General features: G+C 43.4%; 1 protein-coding gene across 4 annotated transcripts in view; it reads left to right on the forward strand.

The window, feature by feature from the left end:
* Positions 1 to 27,463, forward strand: part of MYO9A (myosin IXA) — a 464,628-nt gene that overhangs the window by 310,469 nt on the left and 126,696 nt on the right. For all 4 annotated transcript variants that reach the window (XM_073363174.1, XM_073363176.1, XM_073363175.1 and 1 more), the window contains one exon: positions 13,609 to 13,743. In XM_073363174.1, coding sequence (XP_073219275.1) covers positions 13,609 to 13,743 — 135 coding nt within the window. The remainder of the gene's footprint in view (positions 1 to 13,608; positions 13,744 to 27,463) is intronic.

Genomic DNA, 27,463 nt, shown 5'->3' on the forward strand with positions numbered 1-27,463 from the left:
GAGACTAAGAATTTTATTTGGGCATAAGCTTTCGTAGGCTAAAACCCACTTCATCAGATGCATGCAGTGGAAAATACAATAGGAAAATATATATAGATATTGTGACAGGGTCAGGCCAGATGGCTACAGGAGAGTAATTGAAGGCAGATATATTAGTCCCAGGTTAAGTAGGTCCCTTTTCCCTGGGTAAGGTAACAGGGAAGGTTCCAGAACAATCAGGAACCTTCTGGAGACAATTAAGACAGACAGGCTGATTAGAACACCTGCAGCCCATCAAGAAGCTTCTAGAATCAATTAAGGCAGGCTAATCAGGGCACCTGGGTTTAAAACAAGCTCACTTCAGTTTGTGGTGCGTGTGTGAGGAGCTGGGAGCAAGAGGTAGTAGGAGTTGAGAGTGAGAAAGCGTACTGTTGGAGGACTGAGGAGTACAAGCATTATCAGACACCAGGAGGAAGGTCCTATGGTGAGAATAAAAAAGGGGTTGGGAGGAGGCCATGGGGAAGTAGCCCAGGGCGTTGTAGCTGTCACTCAGCTGTTCCAGGAGGCACTCTAGACAGCTGCATTCCACAGGGCCCTGGTCTGGAACCCAGAGTAAAGGGCAGGCCCGGGTTCCCCCCAAACCTCCCAACTCTGGTCAGACACAGGAGGAGTTGACCTGGACTGTGGGTTCATGAAAACGGCCAAACTGAGGGCTGCCGTGAAGCTCCAAGGCGAGCAAATCTTCCAATAAGCACAAGACCCACCAAGGTAGAGGAGGAACTTTGTCACAATATATATAGATACACACACAGAGAGAACATGAAAACATGGGGGTTGCCATACCAACTCTAACAAGACTAATCAATTAAGGTGGGCTATTATTAGCAGGAGAAAAAGCTGTTGTAGTGATAATCAGGATGGCCCATTTCAAACAGTTGACAAGAAGGTGTAAGTAACAGTAGGGGAAAAATTAGCATGGGGAAATAGTTTTTAGTTTCTGTAATGACCCATCCACTTCCAGTCTTTATTCAAGCCTAGTTTAATGGTGTCCAGTTTGCAGATTAATTCCAGTTCTGCAGTTTCTCATTGGAGTCTGTTTTTGAAGGTTTTTTTGGTTGAAGAATTGCGACTTTTAGGTCTGTAATTAAGTGTCCAGAGAGGTTGAAGTGTTCTCTGACTGGTTTTTGAATGTTATAATTCTTAAAGTCTGATTTGTGTCCATTTATTCTTTTGCATAGCGACTGTCTGGTTTGGCCAATGTACTTGTCAGAGGGACACTGCTGGTACATGATGGCATATATCACATTGGTAGATGTGCAGGTGAATGAGCCCCTGATGGTGTGGCTGATGTGATTAGGTCCTATGATGGTGTCCCTTGAACAGATATGTGGGCAGAGTTGGCAACGGGCTTTGTTACAAGGATAAGTTCCTGGGTTAGTTTTTTTGTTGTTTGGTGTGTGGTTGTTGGTGAGTATTTGCTTCAGGTTGGGGGACTATCTGAGTGAGGACTGGCCTGTCTCCCAAGATCTGTGACAGTGAGAGATCATCATTCAGGATAGGTTGTAGATCCTTGATGATGCTCTGGAGAGGTTTTAGTTGGCATACTGTGGGGCATAGCCATCCCATTTTTCTAAGTACAATGTTTCTAAGTCAGCCAACATTTTTATGGCTGACTTAGAACAACGCTTCCTCAGCTCTCATCCCCTAACACCGCTACTCTACTTGCGCTCCATTCATGACATATTCCTCTCCTGGACCCATGGAAAAGAAGCCCTTGAGGAATTCCACCATGATTTCAACAATTTCCATCCCAACATCAACCTCAGCGTGGACCAGTCCACACAAGAGATCCACTTCCTGGACACTACAGTGCTAATAAGTGATAGTCACATAAACACCACCCTATACCAGAAACCTGTGGACCGCTATTCTTACCTACATGCCTCCAGCTTTCATCCAGACCACATCACATGATCCATTGTCTACAGCCAAGCTCTAAGATACAATCACATTTGCGCCAATCCTTCAGACAGAGAAAAACACCTACAAGATCTATATCAAACGTTCTTAAAACTACAGTACCCACCTGCTGAAGTGAAGAAGCAGATTGACAGAGCCAGAAGAGTACCCAGAAGTCACCTACTATAGGACAGGCCCAAAAAGAAAGTAACAGAACGCCACTAGCTGTCACCTTCAGCCCCCAACTAAAACCTCTCCAGAGCATCATCAGGGATCTACAACCTATCCTGAAGGACGATCCCTCGCTCTCACAGATCTTGGGAGACAGGCCAGTCCTCACTTACAGACAGCCCGCCAACTTGAAGCAAATACTCGCCAGCAACCACACAACAAAAACACTAACCCACGAACTTGTCCTTGTAACAAAGCCCATTGCCAACGCTTTCCACATATCTATTCAGGGGACACCATCATAGGATCTAATCACATCAGCCACGCTGTCAGAGGCTCATTCACCTGCACATGTACCAATGTGATATATGCCATCATGTGCCAGCAATGCCCCTCTGCCATGTACATTGGCCAAACCGGACAGTCGCTATGTAAAAGAATAAATGGACACAAGTCAGACGTTAAGAATTATAACATTCAAAAACCAGCTGGAGAACACTTCAATCTCACTGGACACTCAATTACAGACCTAAAAGTTGCAATTCTTCAACCAAAAAAACTTCAAAAACAGACTCCAATGCGAAACTGCAGAACTGGAATTTATTTGCAAACTGGACACCATTTAATTAGGCTTGAATAAAAGACTGGGAATGGATGGGTCATTACAGAAACTAAAAACTATTTCCCCATGCTAATTTTTCCCCTACTGTTACTCTCACCTTCTTGTCAACTGTTTGAAATGGGCCATCCTGATTATCACTACAACAGCTTTTTCTCCTGCTAATAATAGCCCACCTTAATTGATTAGTCTTGTTAGAGTTGGTATGGCAACCCCCATTTTTTCATGTTCTCTGTGTATATATTTCTTCCTACTATATTTTCCACTGCATGCATCTGATGAAGTGGGTTTTAGCCCATGAAAGCTTATGTCCAAATAAATTTTAGTCTCTAAGGTGCCACAAGTACTCAGCAATCTGAGAGTGATCTGTACTTTGGGACCTGCACAGCAGTCAAACCAAGGTGAGCTGTAAGTTACTTATTTGCTGAAGGCTTTTTACAGTTTTTATTCATTGCATTTGATACATTATTCTAAATGTGTGGGGGGGTTAAAGTAATGTCAGGTCACCTAAAAAAAATCTCAAATTAGATGTGATTCATAAATTGGGATTCTACATCTTCCTTGTGTGCATACTTCTTTATAGTGAATTGTGCTATTAAGTAATAAAGGTTGTCTGATGCTAATTTTATTTCATGCTTGCGCCTTAATTTCATATTGAGTGACTTACCGGACACTTATTTGCTTACTAGAATTCAGGTATTTGTTTTCTGTCTGTGACCAACCAATTTCATTTATTTAAATTAAACCCCAAGAGTCTGCTACAGACATATGAAACCATATAGTGACATCAGACTGTTTTGAGCAATTGATTTCTAAACCAGGGGAGCCCCAATCAAAAAATGAGTTGTGTACAGAAATTAGGTTTTATTTGTAAAATCTAGCCTTGTGTTACTGGGCTAGTCATTTTCTTCATATTCATGTGTTGAGCTTATGTTGCTTTTTTGTTTCTTTATTGAAAATTGAACTTAAAAATAAGATAAAGGCTAGACTTGCATGCAAAAGGTCATATTATTTCTGTGATGCTTTCTGCATTGCAATCTTATGCTGAAGTGAAGACTGCAGTTAGCAAAGTTGAAACAGAAACTTTAGAAGTTTTAAGAGACACAAATTAAAATAATTTGTATTTCATTATTTAAATATTGTACTGCAAACTGAATTTTCGGTTCATCTGTTTAAAAAAGAAGTATGTATATGTATATAAAGGAACATGCAAAGTGAAGTCCATACAAGGAAATGTTAAGCATATTCCAGTGATGTTGGGGACGCTTCCTGAGCTGTAGGATGTAAGATCAGAGAGCAAATTCAAACTAACGAGAAAGTCTTTCATTATACCTGCTATCAGTGTTGCACTCATCACAGAGATGAGTGAGAGAGCTTTTTGTCTTTGCACCTGAATACATTCTTATTAGAAGAACTGTTTTTTGTTAACAGAAGAGAAGTTATTTGATTGTTTACTCAGTAAATGCACATTTGGGGTTGGGGTACTTGACAAACTGTCCCTGATAGGACGATACAACTCATGCCGACCCCTCTGGAGTACTTTTTGGGGGGACAGACACAATAGTATATATGTGAAGTGCTGGTTTAATCAATAGAAAAGTTTTTTTAAACCATTCTGAGTACCTACAGTAGGGCTTGTTGAGGACAGGATATATTCCCCTTTTTGGACCAGAAAACAGGGAAGTGGTCATGAAACTCACAGGTGTTATTTCAGATGTTTAGTCAAATCCAAGACTAACTTAGGCAGAACTGCATTTCTTTTGGGAGCGGCTTAATGTGGTGATGCATTTACATCCTGAAAGAGCATTTTCGTTAGCGATTTGGAACATGAACTTGTTGACTGAAGAGCTCTGCTCTAGTCTCCATTGCATGAAATTGTAAAAGTAAAGGATTATTTTAAAATCTGAGTGTCTTGGCTCAGCTACAGAATTCCTCACACAAAAAAACAGTTTGGAGCCAATTTTAAAACTATAAACAACATGCACGCTGAAGCGTCTCACCAAGTGGGAGCCAGCAATCTGTGGCTATATTGTTTGATCCATTTGATGTGTGAAAAATTTTCTCAGATCTCTTCTGTCTTGTCCGGTGCAACAATCACTGTAGCATACTGCATTGCTCATTCTGTGTGCTCAACCTGATATTTGTATTGATTTTGTTAAAAAGGAGGATTTTTGGATATTAACTTTACGTTGTTGTTTCTTTACTTCACAAGTTGGAGATTCATGGGGTGCTCTGAGTAGGGAGGTATGACTGATCATGGGAGCCCTTAGTAGTAATGCAAGATCAAAAAAGAATATTTTAAATACATTTTTTTCATTTATAGCTGGAATAGCCATAATAACTATTTTATTGGCAGTCCAGCTCGGGTAAATTAACAGGCATTAGAAATAGGGGAATGATGATCATACTTAAATGTTTCATATTAAATTATTTTTGGAAGGTGACTTAAAGGGTCCATTTGTATTTAAAGTGAATTGTATTAGCACAACAGTGGTTTAATTTAATCCAAACGGTTGTGACATGCTGCTCATGAAAAGAGTGAGTTGGCAATTTACCATGTATTCTTTCCTTTAAAAATTCTTGCCATTCTTTAACACACACACTCCTATGTGCATGTGTTGTGTGTGCGTGCATGGTTACTTTACATGAAAATAAGAGACTTATCACCTGTTTTAAAGAACTACATGAAATATTTCACAATGTAGCCCTAAAAGCATGCATCACGCTAGAATCTTTCCTTACTTAAACAGGAGGAAGTGCAAGTGGCATTTGGAAGATTGGTCTTGTATTTGAAACATTGACTTTTGTCTCACGTTTCTGTTATCTCATTTACATATGCATAATATATGTAAACATTTTTTATTTAAGCTGTTATATTTATTACACAGAATATTCAAAATATGTTGTATTAAGGTGTCTGTATGTGTAAAAAAGTAAATAAAAATAGTGCTAAGAGCATTATTCATTGTATAGTCTATTGTTCAGCTGTAATAAGCTTTCCAGGACTGTGTGTATAGATATACTTCATAGAGAATAAAGGGACTGCTATATCTGAGTAGAACAATGGCAGGAAGATTTATAATTCTTTAGGAGGAGTGAATATATGTGTGTTCAGTCATTCTGTCTGTTGTTGTTTGGTCCAGAGACTGCAAATTTTAGTCCTTTGGTCAAAACTATTGTTTCATGTGAATGTTTGGCCAAATGACTAAAACTTTCAGGCATTTGGTCAAATTACTGAAAATATCAGTAACAGATACAGATTGAGGCATGTAATCTATTTGGTAATGCTGGAATGCGGGGAGGAGGAATGATAGCAGGAAAGTTGGAATGCCAACAGAGGCATGGGATGGCAGAGGAAAGGGACTAGAGGTGGACTAGGAATAACCAGGAGTTCTTTGAATGATTGCTCATGTGTATTCCATTATAGGTGTGCATGCTCGCCACATGCACCAGTGCCAGAAGTTTTTGCCCTAGCAGTACCCGTAGGGGGAGCACCCCAGCGACCCCTGGAGTGGTGCCTACATGGCACGGTATAAAGGGAGCTGCGTGCTCCCCCCACCCTCAGTTCCTCCTTGCTGCCAAGTGAAAGTGCATTGGAACTGTGCTGCTCCAGCTTTGATATAGCTCGTCCCCAGAAATTTTCGTTTGTTCAGTGCTAGTACCTGTAGTTAGTTAGCTGTTACAGTTAGTTCATTTAGTTACAGTACCCGGGCCGGGGCATGCCCCGTGCCCCGGGTTTTAAGGCATGCGACACTTGTAGGCGATCTATGCCAAGGAGTGATCCACATGCAGACTGTCTACGCTGTTTGGGTGAGACCCATATCAGTGATCGTTGCAAAATTTGCAAGTCATTTAAACCTCAGACTAAGAGAGAAAGAGACATTAGGCTCTGGGCCATTCTCATGGAGACGGCACTGACCCCGGCTCCGGTGCACCACTCTGAGTCGGCACCAGGCAACGCGGCATCCGTGCCTTCGACTAAGCGGCACTGCTCCCTGTCTATGGGGCAGAAGAAGGTTAAGAAAGTGCCTTCTTCGCAGCAGCACTGTGGTAAACCAGGGGCAGAGACTAGACCCATGTAGGGCAGTCCTTGATCCCCTCCGGCCTCTAGGCTTCCGACTCACGTTGAGCGGAGTAGCCTGGCCGCATCGGACCAGGCCTCCCTGGATGTCCAGATGCCGTCCACGCCGGAGGCCCTGCAGGCGGCCAGAGACATCATGACCATGCTGGTACCAGGAGCGCTGCCGGTGTCGGCCCCCTACTCCAGAGGCAAGCCACCACTGGGTTCTCCACCGTCACCCCCGGTGCAGCACCGGTCTCGGTCACGGGAACGTTCCCAACGCTGTTCTCCGCCCAGCGACCGTTCAGGACGCAGTCCATGTGTCTCGTCCTCGACTTCCACCAGATTGTCTGCTTGGGTACCGTTGACTGGGACTCTTGGCACCTCTCCACGCCACAGAGCGATTACCCATGGGACCGAGGCAGACATCACCAGAGGTCCTCATCTTGCAGGCGTTACCACAGCCGGTCACAGCACGGATGTCATTGCTGTGCCCGCTTGGAATCCCACTCCAAGTCTCTGCCAAGGCACCATCTCCGCAGCCCGGGGCGTAGATCGCCGGCATTGCGCTGTCGCTGGTCTGCCTGTCGGATCAGATCGTGGAGCAGCAGCTACAGGCAGAACTGGTCCTCCTTTTTGAGATCACAGTCCCATGGGCGATGCCGCTCCCGGCACCGCCCAGTCCCGTGGCAACGGCAGGTCATTCGTCAGCCCAGGCTCCGCTCGTAGTCGCCCTTCCATGGGCCAGGCCAGCCAAGCCGAACAGCCGGGGCCGTTGGTGCCACAGCAGGTGCAGTGGCACCGGGCCTAGTGGTTGGCACAGTGGTACCCGTGGGCACCGTGGCCTCTGACACAGCCCCTGATGGGGGCCCACTTGGTGGCCGGAGCCTCAGAGGCACTGTCAGCCTCTCTCTCCAGACCCCCAAGGAGAGAGTCAGTGGGACATACGTCCTCAGCACCGTGCCTGGAGACTGACCGAGTGGTGGACCCTCCGGTGCCGGCAGATACCCAGAGCACTGTACTGGCTTCCTCGCCTTCCCCGGATGAGGTGATAGTGGTCCCGCCCCGCCTCCGTCCCACAGGAGGACTTTAGGGCCCATCAAGAACTTTTAAAACGGGTGGCATCAAACCTTCACCTCCAGTCAGAAGAGCTGGAGGAGCCCTCGGACTCCATGTTCAATGCACTGTCATCTTCAGCACCGGGTAGGGTGGCTTTGCTCCTCCATGAGGGGATGGCAAGGATTTCAAATGCCCTGTGGCAAACACCGGCTTCCCTGGCCCCCATATCGAAGAAGGCGGAACACAAGTACTTTGTACCCACCAAGGGGCATGAGTACCTTTACACCCACCCAATGCCCTACTCCCTGGTGGTCGAGTTGGTCAACCACAGGGAACAGCAGGGCCAACCAGCCCCGACTCCGAAAAATAAATACTCAAGGAGGCTGGACTCTTCTGGCAAAAAGGTTTATTCATCCTTGAGTTTCCAGTTGCGGTTGGAAAGCCACCAGGCTCTCCTGGGCAGATACTAATTCAACTTGTGGGGTTTGCTGCCCAAATTTGAGGACTCCCTCCAGGAGCACTATAAGAGAGAGTTCAAGGTGCTGGTGGAGGAGGGTGCAGATGCTCCCAGGGCATCCCTGCAGGTGGCGTCAGATGCGGTGGACACGGCAGCTCGATCCATGGCCTCGGCGGTGTCAATGAGAAGGGCATCGTGGTTCCTGCAGTCTGGGCTGTCCAGTGAGGCGCAGTCGGCCATGCAGGATCTCCCATTTGACGGCAAGGCTCTGTTTGCAGAACAAATGGATACACAGATGGCATGAAGGACTCCTGCATGACCCTGCAGACCCTGGGTCTTTATGTTCCAGCTCCAGCCAGGCCCCTGCTCTGGCTGCCCTGCCTAAGTCCGAGGCTGCCTATAAAAAGTCGAGAAGCTATAAGAAGCGCCCTCAGCGGCAGTCAAGGCCTGCCCCACAGCCTGGGTCCTCCAAGGGCAAGCAGGTGGGAAAAAGGTGGTTTTGATGGGACGCCAGAGGGCACCTTGACAGTCCCCAAAGGGGATCCCCCCTCAAGAAAGCTTCCCTTCTGCAATCAGTTGTGTGTTTTCCTCTCGGAGTGGTTGCGACTAACCTCGGACTGCTGGGTCCTCAACACGGTCTCCCAGGGCTACACGCTGCAATTTGTTTCGACCCCGTCCAACCATCCCCTACCCCCGTTCTTTCTGGGGGATCCTTCGAACAAAGCCCTGCTAGAGCAGGAGGTGGGGCAGCTCCTAGACCTGGGAGCAGTGGAAATGGTCCCTGGGGAGTTCAGAGGCAAGGGGTCTACTCCTGCTATTTCCTTATCCCAAAGGCCAAAGAGGGACTCAGGCCCATCCTGGACCTTTGGGAACTGAACCAGTTTATGGTCAAACTCTAGTTCCGCATGGTCTCCCTGGCCTCCATCATCCCCTCCCTGGATCCAAGGGATTGGCATGCCGCCCTGGATCTGCAGGATGCGTATTTCCACATCCACATATTCGAGGGACACAGACGCTTCCTCCGTTTCCTGGTGGGACAGAATCACTCCCAATTTACAGTCCTCCCATTTGGCCTATCCACTGCCCCAAGGATGTTCACAAAATGTATGTCAGTGGTAGCAGCCTACCTCAGGTGCCGGGGGGTCCAGATCTTTCCCTACCTGGATGATTGGCTGGTCAAGGGCAGCTCCCAGTTGCAGATGCAGGATCACGTGATGCTTCTACTGTCCACGTGTGTGGCCTTGGACCTGTTAGTAAACAACACCAAGTCCATGTTAGTCCCAGTTCAGCACATAGAGTTTATCGGGGCGCTCCTGGACACCTCGTCAGCCATGGCTTCCCTCCCACCGGGCAGATTCGAGACCCTAAAAGGGCTCATTGACACGGTCACAAAGTTCCCTGTGACAACGGCCAGAATGTGCCTCCAGCTCCTGGAGCATATGTCGGTGTCCATGTATGTGGTCCGCCACGTCAGGCTCCGAATGAGGCCCCTCCGGCTTTGGCTGGCCTCGGAGTTCTCCCAGGCCCGGAACAGGATGGACAAGGTCCTCACCGTGCCCGACCTGGTGATCGCCTCCCTTCGGCGGTGGTCCACCCCGAACAACATGCTCCAAGGGGTCCCTTTTCGAGACAGGGCACTGTCATTGGAGCTGGGGTTCGATGTGTTGGACCTGTGTTGGGGGGCCCATGTGGGGATGGTTCAGATCCAAGGGCTGTGGTTGGCCCCGGAGCTATTCCTACACATAAATGTTAAGGAACTCAGGGTCGTGTGTCTGGCATGCGTGGCCTTCTGCTTGCACTTACAGGGCAAGGTGGTCAGGGTCCTTACGGACAATACGGCGTCGACGTTCTATATCAACAGTCAAGGCGCGACCCGATCCGCCGCCCTTTGCCGCGAAGCCCTCAGACTGTGGGACTTCTGCATAGCCCACGACATCTTTCTGAGGGCCTTCCACCTGCTGGGCGCCCGCAACATGTGGGCAGATCGCTTGAGCAAGGACTCCTCCTCCCAGCACAAGTGGTCTCTCCACTCAGAAGTGGCTTACCAGCTGTTCCGAGTTGTGGGGAATTCCCCAGGTGGACCTGTTCGTGACAAGACAGAACCAGCACTGCCCCCAGTTCTGCTCCGGGGCGGGGGAGGGAGGGTGTCCTGGTCGGACCACTTTCATTATGCCTTCCCCCTGTTCCCTCTCATCAGCAGGGTCCTGGAGGAAGTAAAAATGGACAAGGCATGGGTTCTCCTGATTTCCCCGGCATGGCCCCAGCAGCATTGGTACAGGATGTTCATGGACTTGACAGTGGCTCCACCACAGCCGTTGCCGCTCCACCCAGACCTGCTCTCCCAGGACTGGGGCTGCCTCCTCCATCCCAACTTAGTGACTCTCCACCTCACGGTGTGGCTGCTCAATGGCTAGGCAGGGAGGCGCAGACGTGTTCGGAGGGGGTCCAGTGCATCCTTCTGGAATTTAGGCGGCCCTCCACACGCCACGCCTACTCAGTGAAGTGGTCCCAGTTCTCCAGATGGGCTGCCGAGCAGGGTGTTTCCCCAGTGGCTGTCCCAATCCAGCTTATCCTGGACTACCTCCTTCACCTTAGAGCCCAGGGCCTGGTGCTCTCGTTGGTCAGGGTGCACCTGGTGGCCATATCGGCCTTCCATCCGCCGGTGCAGGGACACACTGTGTTCTCCCATGCTATGACTGGACGATTCCTTAAGGGATTGGACTGTCTTTTTCCATATATTAGGCCCCCTGTCCCTCCGTGGGACCTGAACATGGTGTTATCCTGTCTCACAGGGCCCCCATTTGAACCTCTGGCCATGTGCTCCTGGTCTCACCTCTCGTGGAAGGTAGCCTTCCTGGTTGCTGTCATGTAGTCCAGGTGGGTCTCGGAGCTCAAGGCCCTGACCTCCGAATCCCGGTACACGGTTTTTCATAAGGATAAGGTTCAGCTCCGCCCACACCCCACATTCCTCCCCAAGGTGGTCTTCGCCTATCACTTGGGCCAGGACATTTTCCTGCCTGTCCTCTGCCCCAAGCCAGATGTGTCCAGTGAGGAACACTGCCTCCACAAGCTTTACGTGCGTGGGGCACTTGCCTTCTACATGGAATGGACTAAGCCCTTCAGGAAGTCCTCTCAACTGTTTGTTGCCTCAGCTGAACGCATGCGGGGTCGGTTGATTTCCACCCAGCGCCTCTCCCACTGGATCACCACGTGCATTTGCACCTGTGATTATCTGGCGGGAGTTCCCCTGCCACCATTTATAAAGGCATATTCAGCTCTGACCCAGGCCTCATCAGCTGCCTTTGTGGCCCATGTCCCTATCCAAGATATTTGTGGGGCCGCCATTTGGTCTTCGGTTCACACGTTTACCTCGCACTATGCGATTGTCTCCCGAACCAGGGATGACGCTGGGTTCGGCAGGGCCGTACTCCGTCCTGGGGATCTGTGAACTCCTCCCACCTCCAACAGATATAGCTTGGAATCACCTATTGTGGAGTACACATAAGGAATCACTCAAAGAAGAAAAGACAGTTACCTTTTCCGTAACTGGTGTTCTTCGAGATGTGTTGCTCATGTCTATTCCACATCCCGCCCTCCTTTCCCTCTGTCGGAGTTGTCTGGCAAGAAGGAACTGAGGGTGGGGGGAACACACAGCTCCCCTTATACCGCGCCATGGAGGCGCCAAACCAGGGTTCACTGGGGTGTTCCCCCTACGGGTACTGCTAGGGGAAGAACTTCTGGCACTGGTGCACGTGGCGAGCACGCACACCTATTGTGGAATAGGCATGAGCAACACATCTCGAAAAACACCAGTTACGGAAAAGGTAACTGTCTTATTTTGCTTAATGTTTTTTCAAAAAATCGATTTGCACTGCAATGAGATGACTTTATTTACACAACCACTAATTTAGTTCATTGGAATCTAAGGCCATTTCCATGCTACAATTAGTGGCATGATTGGCTCTAAATATGGTTTTATATCTGTGCATAACAATTGTATCTACCCTGATATTTTAGTGTTCTTCCGCCATGGCAGCTAATGAAGAAGCATTTTACCACTGTGTCATTTGACCCTGGTGGGATCTGGTCAGACCACAGTGATATAAAAAAAGTTTGTGGTCAATCTGTTCCATTACCCACTGTTGTTAGCACTGCTGGAGCTGTGCTGGTGCTAGAGTAATGATGGGAGAATTTCCTAAAATTCTGCATGTGGGTAAGAGCAGCAATACAGGTATTTGGTTACGAACTATGACAGGTGGTGATGTATTTTTCCCCTGCCAGAGGCTTAGGCTTGGCCCATGGTTCTTATTCTGGAAAGAGTTCTACCCATTCTTTTTGTTGTGTGACCAGGGCCCCCTTCCTGTAACGGTTTAGCCAGGCTTTCTTCTTTCCATCTGTCTTTGTAATAGGTCATTCCAGTGTGCAATTCACCATGAACTGCTGGTGCTGCTCTCTTTCCACGTGTACTTTTATGCCCTGATATGGTGCAATAGGGATAGGTGTTTTTTGTTTGGTTTTTCATTTATTTTATAAAAAGAAATGCATCAGAAGAGTTGCCCAGAAAGACCTATCATAAACACACAGCAAAAATGTTAAATTGCTTTTCTTGTATATACTTTCTGATCTGTTGTGTCATGCAGGTTTGATATTATAGAGAGTTGCTCTGTGGCATTTCCTAAGTGGGTCCTTTCCCCACTCTCGCTTATTGTAGTGCATTATTTATTTATAAACCCTTCCAGTGTGTATTTTACTTTGAAATGTTCACAGCTGGAGTGTAACCATTTACAAAATTAATTCAGGGAGTCCAAATAAGCACATTCCTTTGGTTTACCCTTTATGGTACAAGTCATTTTTTTCCATTGGGTGAAAACTTTTAAGTCTTCGATCCAATGGAGTAGGTTGGAACTGTATTCAGATTTCCCCTAAGAGGTGATAATTCAGTTAGCTATAAGTAAAAACCAGATGAGCACATTATTATTTAGACCAAAAAGTGTGCTGTCAGCTCAGTATGGGATGCAGTACCACAAGCAGGAGGGAATTTAGTGTATCTCTCCAAAATAAAGTACATTGAAGTATTTCCTTCTAGTAAATCACAACTAAACTGGTACCTAAAATTACATGTTGTCTCCTTGATTTATGTACAGCGCTAACAGTGGAATAATATTAATAGTTACAGCAGTGATTACAGATCATTATACTCAATAGATTTGATTCTGTTTGTATGCTTTCTATCATGGATGATGTTCTGAGAGTACATAAATTGGTCTGATTTTTCTAAGTAACATACTTTGTTTTGTTTTACAGACTTTGTCCATTGGAGTACTTGATATCTTTGGGTTTGAAGATTATGAAAATAACAGCTTTGAACAATTCTGCATTAACTTTGCTAATGAACGCTTACAGCACTACTTTAACCAACACATCTTTAAACTAGAGCAGGTAGGTCTGAATATTCACTGCATGACGCAAATGACAATTTGCATAGACATATTATACCTTATTGACTTGGAGTTTTTGTTTTTTATGTATGAATTTGTGCTTTAATGGATTTAGTCATACTTAAAATCTAAGGTGTTTTTTACTAGTCATTATCTGTAAAAGCCATCATGCTCTAGATCTCCTATGTCAAATGACTCCTCCATTCTGGGCCAGCTCTGAACTTAGAACTACACATAGTTTATGTGAGGATCCTGAAGACCTCAACTGTTGTACATTTGTCTCCCATGTGTGCAGTCTGAGGTTCCCCAAATGAGAAATATTCTCTTACCTTTGTGGACTCGCTGCCATGCTATCTAGATGCCACATTTATTCAAAGTTCACACTCTCCCTTCCTCCAGTGTCTTTACTGCTTCCCAGTGTAGGTGGGGTTACTCTCACTTGTTGTTTTTTTTTTTTTAAGGCAAAACGTAGGCAGCCATTACATTACTTTATTACAGGAGGGCTCGTACAAATCACTTGGTCATGTGTTGTATCCAAAAGGTCCCAAGGCTCTGGCTCGTTCTAATTTCTGATGGTCAAGTTCCTACAGCCAAGAATGTTCAGACTCCGGAGAGTTTTGTCATGGCTGATCCAGAGCTGTCAAGGTGTGTCTTGGAGGAAAAATGGTTCTTTAAGATACCTTGGCCCTAATCCATTGAGGGCTTTAAAAATGAGGGGGAAAAAACAAGAAGCAGTTTTGCTACTGAATGGGGAGCCATAAAACTCAGACACCCAATATGTTGTGTTCTTGTGTGACTGTATTGTGTGGTAGGTAGGCTCCTTCATAAGTTTCTGGGTGGATGTCTCCTGCAATCCGAGGTAGAATATACTGCATTAGAAGTGGCAAGACATGGACCACTTTTGCTACATCCACATTTGATAGGAAAGAGTATAGCCTCCTAGCTAGCCAAAGGTGGGAAAAGACATTTTCAATCACCTATTGTTGGTATCCAGCAGCCCTACACAGGTGTATCAAGAACACATTTATTAAGAACCAGTTATTTCAAGTTGTGAAGTTAACAATTCATGAGCAGAGTCTTGGTTTATGGCCAATAGGGAGCACACACTCTCTATGTGATTTTGCACAGATTTTAGCTAAACCAGAGCAGTGCAAAATTCAGTACATGGGGACATTATGTAGATCCTTGACCCTTTCTAAGGGACTTTGGGTCCCTAAACTTGTTAATGAATCATTATGCTCACACCTACATTGCTAGGTAGTATGTTCATTGGTGGTATTTAATCAAGTATAATGAAAGCTCATTACATAACTTTAAAATATTAATTTTCCTATGCGTGCAGGTCCACAGGTCCTCACTATGGTTGAAATCTTGACTGTTGAGATTAATGGGAATTTTGCCACTGACTTCAGTGGAGCCAGGTTTTTGCCCAGTGTGTCTTCAGTGTACTTGCAGCTTTGGGGACAGAACCAAACCTGTGCATACCAGGCAGAGCAGACCAGTTTAGTTCTGTGCCTCTGCAGCACTACAAGAGGCCCTGAAATGCCAGACAAGCCTGGTGAGAAGGGGAAGACACAGATGTGCTTTTCTTGCTTGCACCCCAAGAAGAGGAGACTTAAAATAAGCTATGTAGCACTGAATAATTTGAGGCAATAATTTGCCTTCTGAGGCAGTTTGCTGCAAGTTCTACAGCTTCCTCTGGACACTCTTGTCCTTGCTGAAGGGGCTTTTTGCTGAAGGATTCCCCAGAATTGATACCTCATTGAGGTGGAATTTCAAGGCAGCCTCTGTAGCCCCGAAAGCCACAGAAGCTTCTGCCTGTTTCATAAGAGAGATCCTAGATGTGGTCATCACACTGGGAATTCCTACATTTTGCTATGTGGCTCTCAACACCTCAGTATTCCTCCCTCCGCCCATGATATATGCAAAGGTCCTGATTGCTGTACTCAGACAGGAAGGGATGCTCTTGAAACCCTTCCTGGGCTAGCTTCTGAGCATTGCCCTTAGTCCATTTTCCAAGGGAAGGGAGGCTTTTAAAGCATCCTCTTCTGGATCAATAAGCTGGGCAATTTCAGAAGCCTACAAGTCCAAATGCCTTGTACCACTTTGCAAGTTTAGGACACACTGGCTGAGAGCAGAGGGATCCTTTGCAAGCTCTCCTAGCAAAAGATTTGCAGGATGGCTACGTGGTCATCAGTTCACATCTTCAGAAATTCAACAAGTATCAGTGGATGCTGCATTCTGCTGAAAGGTTCCTGCAAGAAGTCACTCGTCAGTGAGGAGAGACTGACTATAAGTGTTGTATATAGACAGGCTTAACTTTTCCTCTTGCCCTCCCTGAAGCCACACTACTAAAAAGAATCTCACTTTAGACTCCGTGGACCTGACTGCACAGAAAAATGGAAACATGTATCCATGTTTTTATACTTAGCTGAGAATTTCTTTCCGTCCAGTAGAAAGGTCCACAAATCCAATTCACCCTTGGGGAATTAGTTCCCAGATTATGGATTAAGATCGGGCAGATGAGGATATTGGAAGATGTGATAATATTTGCTTGATCTGTAGTAGGACATTTGTCAGCAAGGTATTTGTAGCCTCACAGTTATTTGATTCCTTTTATGCTGAACCATAAGTAGTTTTGGCTGTGATAATTACCTCGGTTTGAAACATTCTTTGTGGAGTAGCAGTGGGCACTCCCCTCTGCCTCTGACAGATGGGTTTGGTTCTATCTTCATAGTGTGATGCAGGTGGAAAATCCCAAGCAATGGGGTATGCTCGGGTGTTTGGACCATTGCTAGGGTATTTAGAGCTTCCCATGAGAAGAAAGGACATTTTCTGGTAAGCAGTGAGAAATTTTCTTGTAATTGTTTCAGAATCCCATGTGTGAGAATGCTGTTTCACAGTGACATATTATGGCCATTTGCTGTACCTTATTCTTTAGTACCATGCATGCTACATTCCACAAGGTGATAGAACTCTGATTTTTACAGAACACTTTCATGGCAGCAAATAGACTTGGGTGAGAGTCCAGCACAAGAGTGATATGATATTTAGCCTTACAGTGTTATGTGGTGATGTCCTGTATGACCCATCACAAAGTGTAGATTGTCCAGTGGGAATCTGTTGTTTACTATAAACCCTTATTCTACCTAAAGAAAATGCTGCTTCCAACTGTTTGTAGCCAGCCTCTCCTGGTAGAGACGGCAGGTATATCCCCTCTTATCACTACAGATTTCATTGTACTGTATATCAAGAGAGTCTGTTTAAGACTGAATCAGATTCAAAAATCTTCTCACTAACAGGCTCTCAACTCTGAGCCAAATAAGTATAACTGGAAAGAATGCCAATCAGGATATTGTTGACAGTAAAGTAAGGGAATGGGGCAGAAAGGGTTAAGTGTTAGATTTCTGCCTTGCACAAAGCCTTTCTAGTTAAGCTTGCTTGCTTGCTATATTTATTTATTTATTTTTAAACCAACTGTTCCAAATTACTGAAGAAGACTTAGCTCATGATGATTCATGATAGCCTTGAAGTATGCTTTACCAGATGATAAGCATGAGTGAAATATACTAACCGGGCTGTAAAACACAGGCACATAAATCCTGTTGCCAAAAGCCTTAGATTCAGAACTATAATGACCTTATTTCTGGCAGTATGCCCTTGCCCAAGAACATAAACTAAGCCTGTGCTATCATTCAGGAGGAGACTTTTTACTCCCATCTCCCCAATTATTTCACCCAGAGTGATTCTCATCCTACCACCAAGCAGGCTGGACACAGCCTCCACCATTGCATCCTCTAATCTCTTTCAGTAATTAGCTACTCTTGGAATGTGCTGCTCACCCATCTGACCAGAATTCTCTCCTCCCCATGTGATTAAGCATGTTAAACTCCACGTTCTGCCTTTGTCCTGTTCAAATGGGTTCTTCTCCATGACAGATAAGCATATTGTTGCTGTGCCGGCACTGAGGGTGTTTCTACACTAGGAAAAATGGTTGCTCTGTGCTATAGCTTACTATTGGTAGCACTGGTACTATTGCACCAGTGCACAGAATAATTATAATTTTTTTTAGTATGGATAAGGTCTCAGAAAGAGTCTGCTGTTAATAATAAAACCATTTATGACTTTATTCTGCTTGTGGATTTTAAAAAATTGATTCTTTTTTACACTCTGATCAAAAATCTTTCTTCTTGCATGACTCATTCATGTGACAATGAATAATACTGTGAGTAAGGAGCTTTCAAAGCTGTTCATTCCTTTTTTATACTACAACTTTCAGGTATTCTTCCTTTAGCTGAAAGGATCATGATATAGCTAAACTTAGATGAGTGTTTGGTGGTAGTGGTAGGGTTAAATTTGAAAATAGGTTCTGCAATTTCCATTTTAAAAATGTATTGCCCTCCAGTTCACATCTCATTTTGTACACTGGTAACATTGAAATTTGGTAAATAAACAATGTTCATTCTGGAGAGCATGCATGTATCACTCTTTAAAAAACTGGTTGAATAAATAGGGTCTGAGATTGCAAAATCAGTTTTCAATATGCTCAGTAGCCATTGGCTAAGATGTTTAGCAGAGACTAGTGAAACCCTGTTATAATATAAAACACATGGTTGCTGATGAGCCTGACGTGGTGTTTTGCCCTCAAGCTGCTGCTGGGTCAGTTGGCATGAGGAGTGATTACAAAAATCTTACTGAAATATCTGCAGCAGAGTAAAAAAAAAAAAAAAAACAACAACAACAAAAAAAACACACTGCTTTAATCTCAGCAGCACAAGTCATGGCTGTGAGAGGAAAAAAAGTGGATCCCATAATTACAATTCTCCAAAATTGTTCCATGCTTTATTGAGCATGGTGTTCCTGATCATCTTGGCTAATAGCCATTGATGGACATATTCTTCATAAACTTATCTAATTCTTGTTTGAACCCAATTACACTTTTGATCTTCACAACATCCCTGGCAATGAGTTCCACAGGTTGACTCTGCGTTGTGTGAAGAAGTACTTCCTTATGTTTGTTTTAAACCTACTTGGCTTTAAACCAATGCCTGGTTCTTGTGCTGTGTGAAGGGGTAAATAACTCTCTTATTCACTTTCTTCCCATCATTCTTGATTTTTATAGCCCTCTTATCATATCCATTCTTAGTCGTCTCTTTTCTAAACTGAACAGTCCCAGTCTATTTAATCTCTCCTCACATGGAAGCTGTTCCATACTCCTAATAGTTTTTCTTGCCTGTCTATGTACTTTTCCATTTCTAATACATATTGTTTGAAATGGAGTGACCAGAACTGCATGCAATATTCAAGGCGGGGGTGTATGACTGGTTTATATAGTGGCATTATAATATTTTCTGTTTTATTATCAATCACTTTCCTAATGGTTCCTAACATTCTGTTAGTTTTTTTGACTGCTGCTGCACATTGAGCAGATGTTTTCAGAGAACTAAATACACTGACTCCAAGATCTGTTTCTCGTCATCCAGTATGTTAAGATTTTATCCAAAAGTATGTATTACTATTCCTATATCCTAGATGGAGAAATGTAGCAATCTGAAAAACCAGCACAGAAATCCTAAAATCATAAATTTTGTGACCGTCTGTGCATCACAGTACAAAATAATTTAAAAAGCAAGTTACATTGTGTCTGCATCACAGTGATAAAGAAAAGTATAATGCAGTTCACTAACATGATGTGAATTGACTGAAGCCCTAGTTGTTACTTGCAGTACTTTAAAGGACCACAAATGTTCAGTATTCTTCACCACAATACTGCTCTGGTGTGAACAGCCCTTCACATATGACTAGGGCCCTACCAAATTCATGGTCCATTTTGGTCAATTTCATGGTCATAGGATTTAAAAAATAATAAATGTCATGATTTCAGCTATTTAAATCTGAAATCTCATAGTGTTATAATTGTAGGGGTCCTGACCCAAAAAGGACTTGTGAAGGGGTTGCAAGGTTATTGGGGGGGGGGGGGTTGTGGTACTGCCACCCTTATTTCTGTGCTGTTGCTGGTGGCAGTGCTGCCTTCAGAGCTGTGCGCCCAGCCACCAGCCACCACTCTCCAGCCGCCCAACTCTGAAGGCAGCGCCAGAAGTAAGGGTGGTATGGTAGGGTATTGCCACCCTTAGTTCTTCACTGCTGCTGGTAGGGCACTGCCTTCAGAGCTGGGTGCCCAGCCAACAGCTGCCACTCTCCAGCTGCCCAGCTCTGAAGGCAGCACAGCCATAAGGATGGCAATACCGTGACCACTCCCCCACCTAAAATAACCTTGCGACCCTCCTTGTAACTCCCTTTTGGGTCTGGATCCCCAATTTGAGAAATACTGGTCTCCCCTGTGAAATCTGAATCGAATAGGGTAAAAGCACACAAAAGACCAGATTTCACGGATGGAGACCAGATTTCACAGTCCATGATGTGTTTTTCATGGCTATGAATTTGGTAGGGCCCTACATATGACATTTAGAGAAAAACTGCATGATCAAAAAAGATATTTCTTCCCTCATATGGAACATCTTTCTCTGGTGAGGTCGCCTTTATAGGCTGGCAGTACATTTTAGGTATGTGCATATTTTACCTTTATCACTGTGAAGGAGGAAAAAAAACCATTAGCAATCAACCATTGAGTATTCAGTTCAAGTTTCTATTTTAGTTGGACCTGGGAATAGCATGGGGGTGCTTTTTGAAAAATGCTTTAATCAGCTGTATTCCATGTGACATGCAGAGAAATAACAAACTGCAGAAGCTATTGATTTGCTATTTGGCAACATGCCCACCATACATAGCACTTTTTTAAAAAGTGAAGTCTTGTAGATACTAAAACTCTATCTTAGAATAGGAAGATTTCAAATTGAAAACGTTGAAGGAAAATGTGACTCCAGGAATTACCAGACCAAATACTTTTTGGTTTTGGCTGCATTGTGTTTGGGGATGGGGATTTTAATGCGTAGGACTGGATTCCAATCTCAGAGCAATGAGATTCAGCACCATTTGCCACAAGCATGTTACTAGATTTTTAAAACTATCAGTTAACTTCTGACATTTCAGTTTTGCTCCAGGTAACTAAATTGTTAACTCACTGTTTTCAGTTCTCAGTGGACCAAGGAGAGAGAGGGATTTTTTAGGGTAGTATTAGAAGATGCAGCTAATAGAAATTAAATGAAATGTTAGAAAGAAAAAAAAAAAAGAAGAAGCAATATTTAACCTGAATATTAGGGAAAATTTATAGTCAGCAAGATCTATTAAGCTGTGGAATAATCTCCCAAGAAGAACTGTATTGCTTGGCCCATATAAAACTAGGCTGGAGAAAGCACTAGAATATGTACATAGAGAACAATCCTGATCTGTTGAGGTGATGGTATAATAGTTTGAGGTTTTTTTCATCTTCGATAACTAATTAGATTCATCTACCCATAAGAAGTGAATGAGAAATATGAGCTGATTATTTTGGATTCTGTTTTGCGTTTCATTTAAAGCGTAATTCATCTGAGTAATACATCCATGAAGTCCTAGGGATGTCACTTTTCAGAGTAACAGCCGTGTTAGTCTGTATTCGCAAAAAGAAAAGGAGGACTTGTGGCACCTTAGAGACTAACCAATTTATTAGAGCATAAGCTTTCGTGAGCTACAGCTCACTGTCACTATGGCTGTTGATTTTATGTGGAAGGCATTCAGATACTGTGGTGGTGGATGCCAGTATGGAACCCAAAGATAGATTTATTCTCCATTGTGAAAGCTACCTTGAAAAGATGAGAGGAATAACTGATAGTTTTGTTCAGGGCTTGGTCTGACCAGGGGCCTGGGGCCCAAACCTTGGTAGCAGTGGTTGAGTGGGATGGGGCTTTTTCCCAAAGAACTGGCTGCTAACTCAGTAGTGATTGCATTCAACAGCAGTTTATTGGCGCCTTCTCTTCTTCACTATCTACATCTACCAGTTCAGCTGTTGCATATTATTTCTTGTCAACAACAAATTGCCAGAACTGGGGTTTGGAGGAGGGGAGACCAAAGCAGCTGCATTTCTGTAGAAGGTTGAGCTTATGTGGACTCTTCCTCCTGTGTCCTCTCAGGTAGGGGTGTGTGTGTGTGTGTGTGTACACACACATGTGCACACAGATACAGGCAAGGGGTGAACGAGAGCAGTTCTGGAACAAGACCAATCATCACCTTAGGGAGGAAACGTTAAAGGGAATCCAAGCAGAATGAATGAAGCCAAAGGATGTGATATTGAAGAGAGGGAGAAAGAGAAGTTAATTAGAGGGAAAGCTATGAGGTGTCTTAGTATCATGAAATCACCTGTGCAGGACTCAGAGAATTATAACAAAATGTTTAGATGCCTTTTAAAATGGCCTAAAATACTTTGACCTAAAATACCTCTTCAGCACATAATGATGTTATGATTTTAAGGTTTGATTTCCTGGGACCTTTCAGGGCTAGAAGCAGGTGCAATATCTTGGAAAGGTGGGATTCTGCTTGCGAATGGTGGATAGCTCCCATTTTCAGTCTTTGTGTCACATGATATGAATCATCCTCAGGGCAGTGTAATTTAAGAGGCAATTCCCCATTATAGTAGGGAAGGTAACATTTCTAGTTGTATTTAAACATAACAAATCTCCGGCAGCTCAGTTAAAAAATGTGAATAGTCGCAGCAGAGATGAATTATTTTGACAAAGTACAAGTGAGGTGGTCAGAGGTGCAATTTTATCACGTATGTACAGCATATGGCCCCTGGTGAATTGTGTGATGTGGTGTTAGAGGAATCTATAGGTCAATATTCAGTTTTGTGAAGAATGTGGTATGTGTATTATGTTCTTGTATACATTTGAGGTGTGTTAGAATTATTTATAGAGGAGTGGAGCTAGTCGGTGACAAGTGTGGTGCATGAGGACATTATTAAAGTTGCAAAGTTAGGAAATTTCACAATTAGATTGTTGGTGCAACCTTAATTTGCACCTTTTTTGCACATGCGTTATGACAGACTTCAGTTACATGGTCACATACAGGCAGATGCCCGCCTTGTAAAATTTCAGCCTGAATGGTTAGTTTTCAAAGTTATAAGCAACAGAAAACAGGATCTTATTATGGGAAATGTCAGACCACTTTAACAGGCTGTGCTACTAGCCCCACTTACTGTGTGTGGGGTGAGAGAAAGAGTATACATGTGATGATATGGGTGTAACTGTGCCTCTGGGGGGTCACAACTGAGAATACCAAATTCAGGACAAGCTGCTGGGAAAAAGGGCAGACATACCCCAAAACTGGTGGTTTTTCTTCCATGAGATATACCAGACCAGCAACAAAAGTAAACTTCTGTCTCACCACACTGTCTCACCTAAGAAGAAGTCAGAAATGTAGCCTCGTTGGGTATTTCAGACCTGAATTCAACACCCAGACACTAGACTTAGTGACAAGTGGTTATTTAAAACCAATTTCATTAAACAAAAGGTTTCTCCTGATCCCAAAGGACCAGCCACATACCGAGGTCAATATACAACTCAGATCTTACCCAATAATCACGTTGTTGCCAATCCTTTAGTATCTAATATGTAAAGGTTTATTTATAAAAAGAAAGAAAGGTGAGAGTTAAAATTGGCTAAAGGAATCAAATACATACAACAATTGCAAAATTCTTGGATCAGGCTTGTAGCAGGGATGGAATAAGCTGCTGGCTTGTTAAATCTCTGGTTGCTTACAAATCATTGGAATGTCCTCAGTCCTTTGGTTAGAATGCTCCCATTAGTATAAATTCATAGTCCAGAGGTTTGAGCAGGAAAGAAGCCAAATGGAGATGTTTCCAGGGCCTTTTATAGCTTCTGCCAAGTGAAGGGAATCCCATTGTTCTAACTGTGGAAAATCACAGGTAACAAGATGGTATTTGGAGTCATGTGCGAGTCACATGTCCATGCATGATTTCGCTTAGTCATAGCAGAGGCCATCACAGGAAAGTCCATTAAGTGTAGATAGGCATCTTCCATGGTCCATTGTGAGTTAAATGTTCCTTGATGAGCCATTTAACTTGAATAGTCCCTTCAAGATGTTCAGGCTAAATACCATGTGGGTGTTACCACAGGAACAAACATTTGAAATACAGGTACACAGTTAATATTCATAACTTCAAATACAAAAATGATACATGCATACAAATAGCAAAATCATATTCAGCAAAATATAACCTTTCCATAGACACCTTACTTGATGTATTTTGTACAAGATTTGTTGCAATTTTATAACAGTGGTAGTAACAATGATCTACATGGTCATATTTTATTAGATAACGTCACGATGGGGCATAAAGATATTATTGCCATGAGTTTGGGGTTATTGTTCACTAATGGGACGAGAAGGGAGCATACCTATTTTTTCTGGGGACGAGAGGACTGGTATGGGCAGGCATCATTAGGAATTTCCTAGTCAATCCCTTTAAACTGAATTAAGTCAGACGGGGTTTAGTGATGGAAGGAGAGGACCAGGGTGTTGGAGGAAAGAGATTTCCTCTTAGAGAATTGCTGATTCCTTTGGCTGTTTGTGGATAATCTATTGTGCAGTTTATTTGAATGTTTTCTCTTACATCTGTGAAGTTTGTTACTGACAGAGTATATGGTAACTCTTCAGAGCTGTTAGCTGTCTGAGCACAGGAGCTGAGTTCTGGGAGAAAATGTGGGTCCTATTGGAGGTGGGGAAGAAACAGTGATGCTGTTGTCACATAAGCTAATTCATGCAGCAATTATTTTGTTGGCTTTGAACAGAAATATATAATTTATAAACAAAAAACACAATTGTCATTGAAGTTTAGTGGCTATTTGAGCTCACAGGTGTGATGTGATATGGATTCTGGAAGAGCCAATATTTTCCACTCTTACAGAATGCTGCTGCACCAGATATCAATGTACAAAATAACATTTGTGTGGGCTTTGAAATATATTGTTTAATTGCATTTCCGTCTATATATAGGATAAACAACTCGGAGATTCCACTGCAAGCATCTCTTTAGTCTAATGAGCATTCAGGCTGTAACATTTTTAACTAATAATAGAGGGGGCCAGCCCATAGTATGAGTTTAAATTGTGTGTGAGGGAGAAGAGTCTCTATTATTATTCTCATCTATTATTTTTGTTAAAGTTTAGGAGATCTATATTTCAGCGTTGTTCTGGGTCAGTCCTAGAAAATAACATTTGCTTTAATTTAAAACCCTTGCAACCCTGTAATAGTTTATTTACATGGCCAACTATGTAGCCACATCTCTCCTGTTCATGGGTCTGAGGAAAAAGCCCGTTGTAGTCAGTGGGAGTCTTTCAGTTGACTTCAGTGGGCTTTGGATCAGCTCCTAAATACTGTCAAATCCTGTTAATTGAAACAACTGTTATAAATTGCATTGAGCTGCTGTCCTTTGAATGGTCACTAAAATAGTAACCTCTGATGTGAAGGAAATCTAGCTGAGTGCTTTTGTTTCTCAGTCAGCTGCCAACATTCAGTAACTGTTTTGAAAGTCTATCTAATTAGGTGCATACATGGTATTTGTCACCCACAGGAGAAAGCTGCTGGCTGATTTACTCCCACTTGAAAAATTATATACAACCAAGTGGTTTCTGTAAAATTCTTTACACTAATTCTAATGACTTTCACTTGCTGCTTCTCTCTGTTCCAAGAGTGATTTAATGACAGAAGAATGGTTACTTCAGATGTTTCAGAGAGGGCCTTAAAATGGGAATTCCCTACTTTTTCACATAGGACTGCCTGTTTCCATAGACAGATTTAATGGGGACCCCACAGCCCCAAAATGAGAAACTACTAGCATGCTGTTCTGGGCTTAATTTGTTTTCACTTTTCTTAGAATGCAAAACCATGATCTTCCCTATTAGTTCTCCTAGAGACAAGCCTGTAGGCCACAGCCTTGGAGCTGAAAACGCCTGCCATTGAATGATGTGATGAACAACTCCAAGCCAATTTAGTGATGAGAGAAACAGAACTGCTCTCAAGAGCTAAGCATTTTTCTTGCCAAAGAGAGAGAGGTGGCTAGTGATAAAGTGGGTGAGTTAAAGGAAGCCAGTCAGTTTATAACTAGAATGGAACATAAAAGAAATGTGCATGAAGGCTGTTTATCAGAAAGTGCTCATTACCAGATGGTATAATTAACAAACTGATTTATAAAACCTGTTTGTAGATTGTATGTATTTATACCGTGTATGTGTATGTCTACGTGTATATTTTGCAGGTGGAGGTTGTAAAAAAAATAGAAATTAAATGGTCATGTATATAAATATGTTTTCTACTTACTCACTTAAAATAAACAACAAATAGTTGATGACCTCATAAATGAAAGTATTGGCTTCTTCAGCTCTGGCACTCTCCTCTGGAGTGGTTTCAAGAACTTAAGGCATGTGTATCATCTGTGGCCCATAAACGTACAGGATAAAGCCAGCAATTGCAAGGATAGACATTGACCACATTTGTGCAGGAGTAAGAGCTCTGTGATGTTTTTTCCATTTTTGGAATTCATCATATTAAGAGAATTTTCTTAATTGCACAATTGTGGAAGGATGTTAGGAGGATTCCATTTCATTGGCTAACTCAAAATGCCTATCTAAGGATATTTGACAAAAGCATTCCATAATGTTAACTGTCTGTGATGCTGGCAAGCCAGGTGCCAGCTCATGCCAAGGGCCCCCATGTCTCAACTGAACGCTGACAAATGCGTAGCTGGAATTAGTCTGTTTCATCTGTGTATTAGTGTTGTTAAACTAAGTATTAGAACTCTAAAAATGTACTTCATGTTTAGACTTTTGAAAGCTTGTAAGTTGCTACATACATTAATCTCCCTTGTAAGATCTGTATCCCATACTATAAGTTAATATTTAAGTGTTTGCATTATGAGTCCCTAAGACTATGTAAATCACCAGACGAGAGAAGTATTAACAAGTGTGAAATATAGAAGATATGCATAAGTGAGGGATCCTCAGCCGCTTAGCCTGGGTTAGCCCTAAAGGTCATATATTGCTTGCTATTACAGAAGCTTCTATTAGCTTTTGAAACTTAAGACTGTAACTCATTTGTTTGTGTATGTTTATCTGCTTTAACCTTCAAAATAACTCTTATTTCCTTTTCCTAGTTAATAAATCCTTAGATAGTTTATTATAAGATTGGCTATAAGCGTTGTCTTTGGTGTAAGATTTAAGTGCAGTTGACCTTGTGTAAGTTATTGGTCCTGTGGGACTGGGAGTTACCTAAATATTATTGTAATTTTTGGTACAAAGACCATGTATCACAAAGGCAAGCTTATCTGGATGGGGAGATAGATCAGAGTACTCATGGGGGACTGTCTGTGACTCCATGGTGACAGGTGGTTCCATAGCACAGTGTTGTGTATCTCCTTTCTCCCAGTGTCAGGCACAACTTTTTCTTGCTGCTTTTGGTGAGATGTCTTTTATTATTCCTGACAGATTGAAGACACTCTCTCTTGTGCTTCCTTCTGTTTGGGAAATAGGGGTGGAAATTAGTCTGTCTCATCTCTCCTCTGTCACATTGACTACATATTTCAGAGTAGCAGCCGTGTCCGTCCGTATTCGCAAAAAAGATTTGTTAGTCTCTAAGGTGCCACAAGTACTCCTTTTCTATTGACTACATAGTCACCTTCTCTGGGTTTAGACTGCTTCATGCCACCCAATGTCCACCAATAGCCTGTGATCTCTGATTCTGTCTTTTGTCAGAATCTGATTGCATATTTT

This window comes from Lepidochelys kempii, chromosome 10, assembly GCF_965140265.1.
Source record: "Lepidochelys kempii isolate rLepKem1 chromosome 10, rLepKem1.hap2, whole genome shotgun sequence".
Taxonomy (NCBI): Eukaryota; Metazoa; Chordata; order Testudines; family Cheloniidae; genus Lepidochelys; species Lepidochelys kempii.